General features: G+C 37.9%; 1 protein-coding gene across 1 annotated transcript in view; it reads right to left on the bottom strand.

The window, feature by feature from the left end:
- Positions 1-14,214, bottom strand: part of LOC112977053 (receptor-type tyrosine-protein phosphatase mu-like) — a gene marked incomplete at both ends in the record, with an annotated part of 298,449 nt that overhangs the window by 232,598 nt on the left and 51,637 nt on the right. Inside the window, 2 exons of the mRNA XM_026088923.1 lie at positions 1,717-1,832; positions 4,709-4,787. Of these exons, the coding sequence (XP_025944708.1) occupies positions 1,717-1,832; positions 4,709-4,787 (195 nt within the window). The remainder of the gene's footprint in view (positions 1-1,716; positions 1,833-4,708; positions 4,788-14,214) is intronic.

Genomic DNA, 14,214 nt, shown 5'->3' with positions numbered 1-14,214 from the left:
AGCTCAGCAAAGATATTCTAGAATCATTACTGCTAAGAAGAATAATTTCATACTGAATAAAATCTAGAGGGAAATTTAATTTCTAAAATAATGACATTCCAGCATTGCAAATAATTATGTAAACGCTATATTCCATGCGAAAAATTCAAAGGCTGAAATGATACTGCCAACAAATCTGTGCAAAACTGAGTGGAATCAGAATTTCATCATACAGAATTCTACTTTCAATTTTACAAGAGAGTGTTATGCAACAGTTCAAAGGCACTATAAAGGTTATTACTGATGAAATAACAACCTATTATTTTCCCATAGTTGCTAATCGCTTTTCATGGTTGCAAAATCATTCTTTCAAAAAACCTCAGTGAATTAGAAAAGAAAGGATTTTAAATCTGCTAATTCAACAGTGTAAAACTGACCATGTAAAGGGCTAGCTGGTTAGAAAAATGTCAGCCTTATATAAGCATAAAGGTTGAAAATACCCATACAATACGCAATAAAAATGAAGATTTCCACTGCCTTCTACTGAAATTCATCAGGCTCTTTCTAGATAGACAGAACAGTTAATCATATATATTTATACACATAAATATCTGTCTTCGTTTTTCAAGTGGTTTTACTCATTTGTTTGTGCATTGGTTTTCTTGCAACTTTTCAACTTTTAGCCTGTCCCACACATTTAAATCATTTCTGAAATCTGCACACACCTGATGAAATTTTGCACCACGTGCAGTGCAAAAGGGAAACAATACTAAAGGTCTAAAATTGTTTGAACAACAACAACAACAAAAATACAGAATTTCATCTCTCTCTCCCACCTGTTATTCTTCAATTTCTCCTATCCCTCCCTCTCCATGCACTGCAGTTTTGTCTGACTGATTTCTTTAGACATTGTTTTAAGCAACATTATTGCCATCTAACAGACAAAGTCCCAGGTCTAGCATGTTACTTTTCACATATGGAAAGCATGGAGATCTGGGGGTTGGTATTTCCCTAATGCAAAGTCTAAACACAGACTATTGTTTGTAGTAGAGAACAGACAACTTTGGAATGAAGGCAGCCAAGACGGCGGCTAAATTTGCATGTCCTTTACTAAAACAGATCAAGGAAGATGCATCTGTTTGATACACAGTTACACATATGGATAAGGAAACTGTTTCTATTGAAAGAAAAGGTGGAGATCTTTAAATCAAGATCTAACACCTACCTAGAAGTTATATTATTGAATAAGCAAAAATTATGGGTTCACTGAATATGTGTAAGATAACACACAAGGTTACATCTGACTGCCATAATGATCTTCTCCAAACTTAAAAAGTTAGAAAGCTATTTTAGTAGAAAGTACTAGCCTAAAAAAAGATAGAGACAAGCCAAGAATGTCATTATGTATAATGTTTCAGTTAGCCAGAGCTGGTGCCAGGAGAAAGTGATGTGCTCTTCCTTGGGGATTTAGCATGTACTCATGATCTCCACAGATAACATAAACATTACCTTTATTTTTAATAGTACACCCCATTGAAACAAGAGAGGAAAATCTTCCAGTATCAGTTTCTACAAAAGAACACATACTACACAGCAGTTCAAAGACACTAATCTAATATTGATAAACAATCCAGACAACTCTTTTTTTTTTCTTCCATGTTTTACATTCCTTTCAGAGTGGAGAACTTCCCTCTTCTCCCCTCAAAATCTCAGTCTATTAGRAAAGAAAGAAATTACCTGTAACCAGAGCCTGTCGCCTGTATTTGTTCTACCATTGGCAGTGCATTGAAAAGTAGCAAATTGCCCTGCATTAACTTCCACACTCTGAAGACGCAAGAAATGGGGAGTTTTTGCTGTTGAAAGAAAAAAAATAATGAAGTTATGTAAAGTGGAAGTACCAGTTATGATTAATACACTAGAGCACATGAAATAGCCCTGCTTTAAAAGGTTCAAATGAAACATTGTATTTCAGGTTGTTTTAATTTTATTTTTTATTCCTTTGTACCTGGGAAATAGCAGAAGAGAAGGGTGCTATTTTATTGTTCCTGCTGTGCAAATTATCTTAGCTCAGTATCCCTCTTGCAATAACACTCTGTATTAATAAAGATTATATTGAAAAGTAATTGATGTTTTGAACAAAAACATATTAGATACTTACACTACCAACTAGACAAACAGTAAGAAGTTAAATGATGTTGTCAGGGAAACAGGTATCTCTTTTTAACTAGGTACAGTTTCTATAGAGGAGGTCCTTTAGAACTGTAGCCTACCAAACAGCTAAAATGCTAATATAACACTTCTCAACAACTACAGCTATATTCTTTAAATACAAGTCTTTCCAATGACACTGCACAAAACCAAAACATGATGTGCTCTTCATACCAATACTTATTTTCATTTACAATAAGAAAATGCTCTCAGCAACACTGAAAGCAATACAGCTGCAAACAACCTAACCAGTGAAATATCTATCTGAACAAGAACTTTGTCCACTGGTGGAGGAAAGATAGCATGCTTATTTTTGCCTTACTGGAAAAAGTCAACAAAATGAGACAGAAAAATGTAGAAATTTGATACAGAGAATTATCCCAGAAAAGGCAGTATTCCCAACCATTCAAATCTTATTTGAGTTGAGGGGAATTTTTGCACTGTCTATATTGGCAGATAAGCCAGGCTTTGAACACTGCTTTTAGTCATGGAAATGTTAGTACTAGCAATACACTGACAAACTAAACATACACTTTCTAGCAGAGCATCTAAACTGTTTAAAGTGTTGATGATGTTTTCTTAGAAGAGCTTATCGCTGGGGAAATTGAAATTTTGAGGAATATATTAAACAACCAGCTACCACAATTCAAGAAAAATGGCTAGCTAATATCCAGCATAAGGCAGTATAAGAAGGAGGAGATGGAATAAGATAGCCCAAATTAATATCTCACCACAGGAGGAAATGTTGTCATGATTAATGTTCTTATGGCAAAGTCTAACAGACATACTTTTTTTCCCCCCCCCACATCTGCTTTTAACCCCCACTCAGTTTTTCCTCAATCTTCCTCAGCTCTGGGAAAACGAGCCTTTCTGAATTACCAGGCATGGCCTAAGTAGAAAGGGGATTTGGATAAACAAAGAAAAAGAACCCCCACACCCTTTCAGTTCTTCATGCTTGTGACTTGCCCTCTGCTTGCACACTGTCCATACAACCCGGACAATGTTTAGTAAATATTTTCCAATTCTAATTTTTGTTTGAAAAGTTAATCCCTCCAAAAGTATTTTTTCTAGCAATATCTGTACAGAATTGAAACAGAAAGAATAGCATTATGAATCTTGCTAAGTTTTTGACATGAAGTAATTCTATTCCAATATTCACACTTTTTTTCAATTTTCTTGTAGAGAGCGTAACTGGTTTGATGTCTTAATTTCAAGATTTTAGTTACCTTATCAAAGAACTGTTTCATTAAAGCTATTAGATTTCAACATTGTCATGTTAGCACCACACATATATGGGGTATAATTCAATCTCTACATTAATAAGAGCTACTTGCAGGTTTTGAGAATTGATCAGTAGAAATGTACAGACTAAACCCCTCAAAATCTGTGCAGATAAAATTATTAAGCTGATAAAATGCTGCTTTAGACTTATCCTATTGAATTGAAGATAGAAATTCAAAATGCAGCTTAAACACAAATACTGTCTAACAACACGAGAGCCTTCCGTGTTTATTAGAACTAAGTGAATCAGAAATAACAGAGCTGCATAACTGTCTTCATATTTGAAGAAATTTCTGTGTCTTCTTGCCAGTAACACTAAAATCGTTTTTATGAGGTGCTTTAGTATTAACCAATAAACCACTTTTTATTTTAAATGACAGTCTTGCTTACAAAGCACAAAGAATGCATGCAGGTGCAGTACGTCATAAGAAGCAGGTGAACAAATACACAGATGTTGATGCCTTTTTCCCTGCTCAGTCATTTGGTCAGTAAGATTACAACCCACAACTCAGAATGTATGATTTTAATATGTCTTATTTAACAAATAGCAAATACGTGAAATAATCATAGCTCATTTAAGTAGTCCGTTCAAAGATACCATCTAGATTATTCCATTAAAGCTTTCATTTACAAGGTTTTATTTTGTCATCTTCTTTAAAAGAGCTATTAGATAGTTAAGTATTACACAGCCTTCCTTAGGGAACAAGGAAACATATGTGAAGCACAAGGGAGTAAAAAAGTGCAGAAATCTAGCCATGAACCCAAAGCACAATACTGGGGGAAAGCGCCCTAAGCAATCTTGCTTAGCAAAGTCACAGCCCTCAGCCAGCTGAGTTTCCTTCCTTACAAGCTTTGGAAAAAAGTCATATATATTCAGTTCTTGCTTTGTCCATCTGCTCTCACTAATGCCTCAGCCTGTGGCTGCACTGAATTTTTGGTGCTGACAGAAAGCTGGTCAACAAATTGTCATGATTTTTGTTCAGAAGGAGTTGTTAGACGCCCCAGCCAGGGACTGATCCTCATGTCAATCGCTGTACACAAGCTGCATACAAAAACTTGTCTTTAAAGCCAAGAGGGTGCAGTGCTCAAATACTAGCAATACTTCATATGTACTCAGCATAATTTTACAGCAGTGACATTGTTTTCTGACATTTGCCTTATCCTTTGCTTTAGGCTTATTGAAGCATAGTGCCATATTCATTTTGGAGGCCTGGCTTAAAAACAGCATATAGGTACTTACTGCATGGATGTCCTAAAACTTTCACTTCATCAATAGCCACATATCCAGGATGACCTGAAGTGACCACCTCAAAAACAACCTGAGAAGTAAAAAGAGAATTTCAGTTAGCAGCTTTGTAACCATGAAAATATAAAAATACTGTGTTATAAAAAAAAAAGTCAATGCCTTCAACATTTTGAGAACTACTTGAAAATGAAAGACAATCAAAAACCTTCAAAATGTGTTGTTCTTAATAAATAGGGATGATAATATAAATCACATTTTTTAATGTTTATACCATGTTTGGAGATTTACCAGTGTGACCACATATAGTTCACAATAAAAAACAACCAGAAAACACCCCAATATTGTGCCTGCCAAAATAGTTACTTAATAATCACCTGATGTGTTAATATTTTATTTTGGATTCTTTGTCTTACAGAGCAAAAACCTACTTCTATTTAATAAGTGACACTTACGCAGTATACAGAAATTTCTGCAGTATCAGAGACATGCATACCTGTTTTCATGAGTGTATTTTCCACGCTCTTGATCTTCCACCTACTGCAGTGAAATAAGTAAAGCAGATCCATTGGCCACGGTTTGTTTAATGGCTATAAATAGGTCACAAAATAAACAGACTGTTCTTGTCATTTGAATTAAGCACACTCAAAAGTAAACCTCTCCAAACTTTGGCAGCCTTAACTTTGAACAGCCCAAGAATGTTTATGTGGAATAGAAAAAAATATGCCAGTAACATTAGYAGGTACATTTTCAAAGCAATGCACAAGAAGTTCATGCTCAAATCCAAGTTGTGAGGTGTTTTTTTAATCCTTCTCTTTTGCTTGAAAATTTAATCCTAATTGCCTCTAGTAACTATTCTCAGGAAGCACACTGAGGAAGACAAAGTTTAAAAACTATTTTTCACATATATGCTATACTTGACCTTGGAATAGATGCAAAAGGACACTATGTACCATATCCTTTACTGCGATTATTTCAGCAGAAAGAGAATGATACAGAATGCAAACATGTCACAGGGATAACATACAGCCCTATAATATTAAATCACACTTTTCTGCTACTGAATAAACACTCATAGAATCACTGCTTCTGAAATTAAAACAAACTTTGAGTTGAGTAAATACTTCAACACCTCTTCCCATCTCATATGCCTTGGTTTCACCCAGCCCTTTTAAGTCTTGTTTTAAATTCAGTCTCTCAAATTATTATCTCATCCTCCATTATCTCCTTACCACACAATTAAATCCCTCTCTTATAATTCCTTTCTAGATCTCTCTGATGCAGCCTTTTATTGAAACAATCTTCACAACAATCTCCTGTGAATTCTTCCTACCTAAATATAGCTTGTTTATAAACCTTTGCATATTATAAACTGTTTTTAAACTCTAAGTGTCTTGATCGCTTCTTTCTTGCCTCTGCTTTCTGCCACCTTTCTCTTTGCTCCATCAGTGAATATTCATCCACTTCTTCTCTCCCAGATAGCATAGTATCCATGCTAGATTCTCTCCATTTCTCCTTCTCAATCTCACTGGACTGAAACCTCTGTAAATGTGGCTTTAACTTTGCAACGCTGACAAATAATCTAGTTTTCATTCTAGTTCTGTTTCCTGTTCAAACAAAAATTTCAACCTACAGTACTAATGCTGCCTCCCTRGTGAACCAGGCAACAACTGCAAAACACAGGATGGCAATGAGGAAAGTTCAAAAGGCACCAAACAATTTTTGCAGAAACAAGATCTGCAAGAAGTGGATTGCTCTGTCACAGGCCCCAGCCTGTGGCTTTCTGAACCTCTGGACTGACTCTGCTGGCACTCAAATTTGATACTCCTGATCCACAGCAACAGAGTCGGGGGCACGTATCTGGCGCCCAGCATTCAGTATAGCATCCAGAGCAAGCCCATTCAAAATTTCAAAGCATCTCTTTCCTACAAACAAGAGAGGCTTTTGGTGGAACCAGCCTTAGGAACTATTTTGGGAAAAATACACAGAGTAGAAGTAATAAATAGCTCTTAACAAATAACTTATATTCAAAGACCTGAAAGAGCCTTTCCAAAGAAAATCATCATTACCCTAACCTTAACAGCCTTGAAATGGAAATACAGAGACATAAGTAATTTGCACAAATTAACCTGATGGTAGCTCTGATGGTAGTGCAAGACACAGAATGCAACTCCCCATTTCACACTGAATTTTGAAAAAAAGATCTTGGAGTAATTCTGTCTATTAACAAACGTAACAGTATCTTTCTCTGTTCTTGGGTTTGTATGTTTTCAGTTTGCGTTATGTTCTGTGAAAACATGGTTATACTGGTGCCCTGGAGGAAGGAGACTGCTTCATTTCTTGGGAAGCTACCAAGACTATTCAGTCGTCTGAAAGACCGTAGGGCAAGGGAATCGTGGCCTAGTCCTGGGAACCTGCCATTCCCCGCAGGGAATGTTACACCCTGCTGGGATGTTACACCCCGGCAGGGAAGGGCAGGGAGCAGCCAGCCAGGTCTCAGAAACAGGGGAAATGTCTCCTGGGGAAATATGCTGCCACTAAGGAAGTCACTGAGTGAACAAAACCCAAGCACAGAGGCAAAGACCTGCCTGTAAAAACACAGAAGGCTGGGGGAAGAGCTGTCTCTCCTGCCTTCCCTAGTTGCTTTGAGTTTTCTCCATCAAGAAGACAAAAATATTACTGCCCAATGTTTTAACAGGGTGTTTTAACTAAAGAAAATGTTGCATAAACATAAAATGTTGCCTTTTCCCAATAATTGCCTGACTCCCAACAACATCAAATACCTGAACTCCAGAAAACAAAACAAAACACAAACAATACCTATTTAGAAGATCTTGAAATATTTTTTTGATTCCGTAACTGGGGAGCTTAGAAGCCAAAGGAGAATCTGTAGCAAAGCACTTTCTTACTGCAATGCGCTCACAGACAAACAAAGCTGGCAGATTCTAAACACTAAACAGTTTCTTCAGCTCACAGGCAGAAATTACAACCTTGAAATAACTAAATTGGACATATTTATGACAACAGATGAAGACTCAATGACTGACCCAAAATATCCTGCCCCATCTCTAGACAACATACCAAAATGTCATTACCACAAATAAGCCAGACAATGTATCAAGAGACTGCCAGCTGCACATGCTATTAAATTACAATTATTGTCATTAAAGAGTGCAAGTTCCAAGGGAAAGTAATACAAGTTGAAATACCATCAGTTTAATCATGCTTCCATTAAAAGCAATGGTCAAGCTGATATCAACTTTAATGGTCAGAAGTTTGGGTCTTTCCTGATATAAAACATGCATTTTTCAGTAACTGGAAAGAGACCCTACAGCCAGTAGTGACATACCGTAGCCAAAAAGACATCACTGGTGTGCCTTATACTTTATTTATTCAAGGACATGGCACGTACTACAAGTGCAGTAATATAGTTTCCATTCTGAAATGAAAGTTCAGGCTCTGAAATACTATTATCTTCTGCATCAGAATCTAGTCTTGTGTTTTATTTGGATTAATAAATTAAAGATTATGGGCTAAAAGATAGGACCATTTTCCCCTTTTACACTAAAAAAGGAATTTGGTCCCATGTATGACACATTTCTGAAAGTCCTACTAAGGTAGTGCACACTGTAAGAAACTGCTCAGGAATGGACTTAGAAACACACTTCTGATAACTCATTCACTGAAAAGTTTATACTCAGGGCTGTCAGGACTATTCACAAATCTGGATCAGTTTCGCTAATAGTTTCACTAATAATTTCACCAGTAACAAAAGCCAGAAATTTAGTGTGTGTCCGTTTTTTTCCCATCATTTTGCATTTGAAGAGTTGCTGGGTTTGAAGAATTTAACTTTTCTTTTACTCTAGACTCTAAACTTTGTATCTCATCACAGCTGACACAACATCTGCAGGCAACACATACGACTGCAGTCAAAATAAAAACAACAGTCCAGAACAGCAAGCTGGGCAACCCTTTGATTTTCTGGCTATTATTCTGTCATCTTATCAGCCAGGAAACAACCGGTTAAAACACTGACTTCACTTGCTCACAAAAGCCTCCACCGAACGTGGGCCTGAGCGATGTTTTACACCACACTACACCTCACGCCTGCCAAACAGGAAACAGGGAAGCGGCTTAACGCTGCACTGTCCCTGATCCTCCCTGCTTCACTGAAGAGCAAAATTAGCTTTTCATTCCTGCCATTTCCCCTTTCTGTGTATGAACAAAGAAACAGGGTTTGCTCGCCCTCGTAAATGCTTACTGCTGAAAATGTGCTCCTCGAGATAACTTGTCTGTTCCCAAGAACAATAGAAATAAATAGTTTTTGTTACTACACAACCTTGCTTAGTAAATTCCTGCCTTTGTTGTTGGAAAATTACAATGCCTTCAGCCAAAAGGTGGACTGTACCTAATATAAACACTCCCTACTTCACACAGCTTAAAATAGCACTCTGAAAAAAGAAAAAAAAAGAAAAGAAAAAAAAAGGAGTATTAAGTAATCTACTAACATAAGGCTATAACCCCCACTACGTGCAGTAACTCTGCTGAGATTCCTTTAGTTATATATCCCACACCGTCTACGGCGCTTACTGCCTTTCCTCACTTTCTGCTGTATTTCCCACATTGCCCGTCTTTGGTTTTATTTTACACCAGGGGTTACAAAGGTGCTAGGCACAGTCTTGCTCCAGAAAACAGGCAGCGTTTCGGATCGCAGGGGCTGGAGCTCTGACTTGTCCGAAGGCTGCTTGGAGGATTGCTGGGGCATCGCCGCAGCTACTGCTACGGGTGCCTCTCCAAAGCCACGTCATGGACATTTCCAACCTGGTCCTTCTCAGAGCCTGCCAAAACCTGTCAGAGCTTCTTTACTTGTGCCCTCAGCAGCGTTGCCACACGTGTAACATGGCCTCAGCAGTGAGAGAACAGCACCTTGCTTGTGTGACAAAAAGCATGCACCTCATTACCCATTACAAATGGACATTTTTAGATTGTTGGGTTTTTGTTTCTTTTAAACTTAGGTATGTTGTCTACCCTGGCCCATCTTTCTCAGAATAACTATTCCTAAGCCAAGCAACTCAATGATTTGGTAGTGGTTAAAAATGTAGTGCATTTCAAAGTATCTTTTGAGGGGTAAGTGCAGCTTAAGAACCGTGTGTGTGCAGTATAATGCAACTCACACAACACATGAGCGTGTGAGCGTGACCTTTACTGCACAAGAAGCTTAATTCGTTGTCCTTCCTGATGACTTCAGTACATGATGTGAGCCAAACTCCAAGTACAGCATGTACACAGCAGGTTAGGAAATAAATGGAAATTTACGCTGAGATTTGAAAAGGTAGCTTGGATCTACTGCTTCTTATTCCCTAAACTCCTAATTTACAAGGGAAAGTGTCAGAACGGTAAAGGGTAAAGCTCATCTTAGCGTGAAGTGATAACATCCAACTCCTTTGTGTCCTTACTAAAAAAGGATGCTGGAATTACCCCATTTTCTCATTCCAGTTACATAGAAAATTATGTTTAAAGAAGGTGCAGCGGCACAGTCAGCAGCCTACTCCACTGGAAGGTATTTTTAATTCTTTCAATTCCATTTTTGAATTTTAAAACTGCAGTGTTTGTTGTTTGATTTAATCAAGATTTGTTTCAGCTCACTGCTGTTATGTCTCACTCCCAGCAAATTACAAAGCAAATAATTCAAAATATAAAAAGTGATAGGGGCAGCGCGGAACTTACAGTGGTGCTGCGCCAAATTGCCTGCTTGTAGGGGGAAGAGTCGGGAACACATGCCACTCACCAGACTCAACTCTGGGGTGSTGTTTCACATACTGTACATTTCTAAAACTGCAAATGCTTCAAAAAATAAAATATATTTCAAATACTATAAATTGTTCTGAGAATCATTAAGTAACCTGAAAAAATTAGAAAATCCAAAATGAAACAAAAACAACCCTGAACCCMACGTTTTTTCCTCTTGCTAGAGGATCCAAACTAGGAAAAATCAAAACATTAAAAAGAGAGGGGGAAAAAAAAAGAAAAACTCTCCCTTCTCCCCTCCACATACAGGAACAGGCTTCGAAGACTTACTTTTAGCTCAAAGCACCAATTTTAGATCCTTTCAACCCACGGAGACTGGTCCCCAAGAACCTAACAAGCTCACCACTACCCATAGAAATCCACATAGCGTTTAATCCTCTTTTTCTGTCTACATCCTAATTCTATTTTAATAAGGAGGAGGGTGAAGGCCCTTGTTTTGTTTTGCCAGGCTGTCTCTAACGGCATGATAAACCCCTTCATGCTCTTGTTAAAGGTGCACCAAGTAGACAGTATTTCAGTAAAGCAGACGATTTCTCCTGTGACCAATGATCCCATAGGGGAGCACTCCTAAAGGGATTCTCTAATGCAAAAATATGACTGGTTCCTGTAGAAATATCCAAGCTACTTTGAAACAAATAGCTCAGAGACCAGGAGCCACAGCAGAAGAGAACAAGCTGTGTGGATTATCTTTGTCCTTCACAAAATGTTTGGCAGCTTCAATCTCTGTTACTGCAACTCTACTGTAATCAGTAGCTGGACTGCAATGTAGACATACCCTAAAGTCAAAGGCAGATGTTAAGCAGTATCACTTAGAAGATCATTAATTAAGGAATTAAATATATCTTAATCACCAGAATACATGAAAATTTAAGTTTAAATGAGCAGTAATTAAAGTACTAGTAGTGTTCTTACATGCAGGTTATCGTTGTGATTTATATATCTAGTACAGCTTCCGTACAGGGTGAAAACTACACAAATAATTACTTTGTAAAAAGAAAAGCGTACACTAAAAGAAAATAATTACTTTTCTCAGAGCCTATACTTCTAAAGAGTCAATTCTAAATGAAAACCCAACATGAAAGGTATTAATAAACTTGAATAACTATGGTGTTACAATAATAACTGTTAATTATTAAATCTTTTGAATGTTTTGCATGTATGTGTTAATAATACATGGTTTAAACAAACAAATCTTTAGATGTTGGATTAAAATCAGATTCACTCCATGCTACACAGCCTAATTTCTATTCAGCTACCATTAGTGGGAGTTATTTTCCCTACATTTTTCATGAATCAACAAGAAAACAGATTAACACCACTGTGTTTTTAAACATCCTGAATTGTATAATATTGTAACTCGGAAATGTTATCATATAATTTGTCTTAAGGGGTTTGTAGTATATTTTGGTTTTATTTTCAGCTGGACACCTTGTAGGTGTCCTACTAATGGAATGGAATGGAATTATATGGCAGTCATGGGTATGCAGATGCCTACAGAGATATACAATTTAAAACAAAACAAATCATACAATTACATTCTTTGGTCCTTTCATCTACTAAAGCAGAGTATTTTCCTGAAGATTATTCATCATTAAATTGCCAACCTTCATACATGAAATGTTAAAAAGGCTGCTACCATTTCTTAAACAATCTTCTCAGCAGAATCTTCCTGATTTTGTTCAATATGGTCAGACTGCCTCAGATAATCCCTGGGGGAAAGTCTTGCAGATTCTGGAGATTATGCAAGAAATGCATAGATTTCTGCCAAAAGATCTAGTGGTTTTGAAATCAAAAGGATAGGAGCTCAGAAACAGAACTGATGTCAGATGGGTCCTCTGCTTTCTCCCATCCACACATTCAGTGATCCGAGCTCTCACCTAACTTGGACACATGCTCTCGCAAGATCCACATATACACTCTCTCCTTCTCCTTCTTGCATTAGAAATCTCCGAGAGAACAGAGGCCACCAAAATGGAGATGATCGACTATAAGGTGTCAATATGGAGACAAAGCTTACTCAAGAATAAATTAGCTTATTTACGTTTAAATCAGTGAAGCCACACTATTCTACGCTGATTCCTTGGACACCCAAGCGTATTACTACAGCATAAGCCATTTTGGCACATCAGCTAAATTGCAGTACTTACTCAGATATAATCTAAGATTGTATGCAGCAAATGCAAGGAAAACAATTTACTGTAGTCCTTAGTGAAAGAAGGATAGATTACGTCAAAATATCTATATTTGCAAGGGCTAAGAGAGAGTACATGGTGTCCATTACAGAAAGACACAGGTGTCTGTTACCTATCAGTTGATGCATGGTAATTTGATAAATTGCAGTACCACATCCAAGCATCTGAACCTGCAAATATGGGTGAACAGCCCAGATTTCAGCTCTCTAGGGAGAAGTGAAATAAGAAGGTTATCTTTCTACTTCTATGGGCAAATATCCATATTCCTCAGACATCAGTTAGAGGCATCATGCTGTTAGAAATCTGACACATTATTATTAATATTGATAACACATTTAAAACTGTGTGAGCTTGCCTATACTTTTATCAAAATATTAATTTAGCTTCAACTTACTAGCTAGAGAGAGTCAGGGCTTCTTCTATCAAAACTCCTCTGTCTACTATTTTGGTTCAGAGCTATAGTGAGGCTTTGTAGCATATCCCTTGATTGTCTTTATTTACTGAGTGCTGATTTGGTTCACGGAGCAGCTCTGCTGCATACAATCCAGACTCCTTTCAGAAGAACCTAAACTGGAAGCTCCTAAACTGAGAACCTCCTGCTTTTTCAAGCATCTCCAAAACATGGTAAAGCCTTGCAGTGCAACAGAGGCATCTAAATCAGTGCTTGCCATAAATCTGTTTTGTTGGCCACTCAGTTTAGGCTAGCACATGGGATTCGTGCAGATTGCCATGGCCTGTACACCTTCCCTCATAATCAACTACTTGGAATTCCTGCTGATACAAAAGTTTGCTTACATCTCCATCTCACACGCCAGGCAATGATATAGCATATTAGGGATGCAGCATTCTGCTAGAAGCAATGGCCTCTTGATAAATGTGACAGAACATCACCTTTCTCCTACTTCCATGGCAATCACATGATCCATGACTGATCCCCTGCTTGCAGGCTGCCCACAAGAACTGCGAATAAGTGGTTCTGTACTACAGATGTTGCGTTTCTGTGAACCTCCAGTCCCATGAACCTGAAGTAGTTGCCCAGAGCCATGCAGAACATCTATGAGAGATGTGCACGGCAAGAGGAGCAGGACTGCACCACTAGCACTCCCCTTGCTGACTGACTGAGAGTGAGTGGATGTGTAGTTTTTTGCTTGCTGGTACATGGAGAAAAGAGCATTTCATGCCTGACTGCTCCCGCGGCTGATAATACCTTTGTGTTTTAAACAGATAGGCACACTTCAGCCTGGAATAGTGAGGGAGTAGACCATGTTCCTGACATGAGTATAAATCAGGGTGTCCAGACCACTTGCAGAGAAGGCAGATGGTTGTGTACACAGCTGCCAAAGGACCTACCTGGTCCTTGCTATTCCAGTCAAGATAGAAAGGCTCTTTGGCATCACTGGAAGGCATTCTCAATGTTGGCATCAAGTCTGTCATGTGCAGCTCACAATCTTGCAGTAAGGTGACCAAATACAAACTGCACTTTCACCGTGCAAGAGGTAAAGG

This window comes from Apteryx rowi, unplaced genomic scaffold (assembly GCF_003343035.1).
Source record: "Apteryx rowi isolate R43461 unplaced genomic scaffold, aptRow1 scaffold_798, whole genome shotgun sequence".
Lineage (NCBI taxonomy): Eukaryota > Metazoa > Chordata > Aves > Apterygiformes > Apterygidae > Apteryx > Apteryx rowi.
The sequence above is the reverse complement of the archived record's forward strand: the minus strand, read 5'-3'. Positions and strand labels throughout refer to the sequence as shown.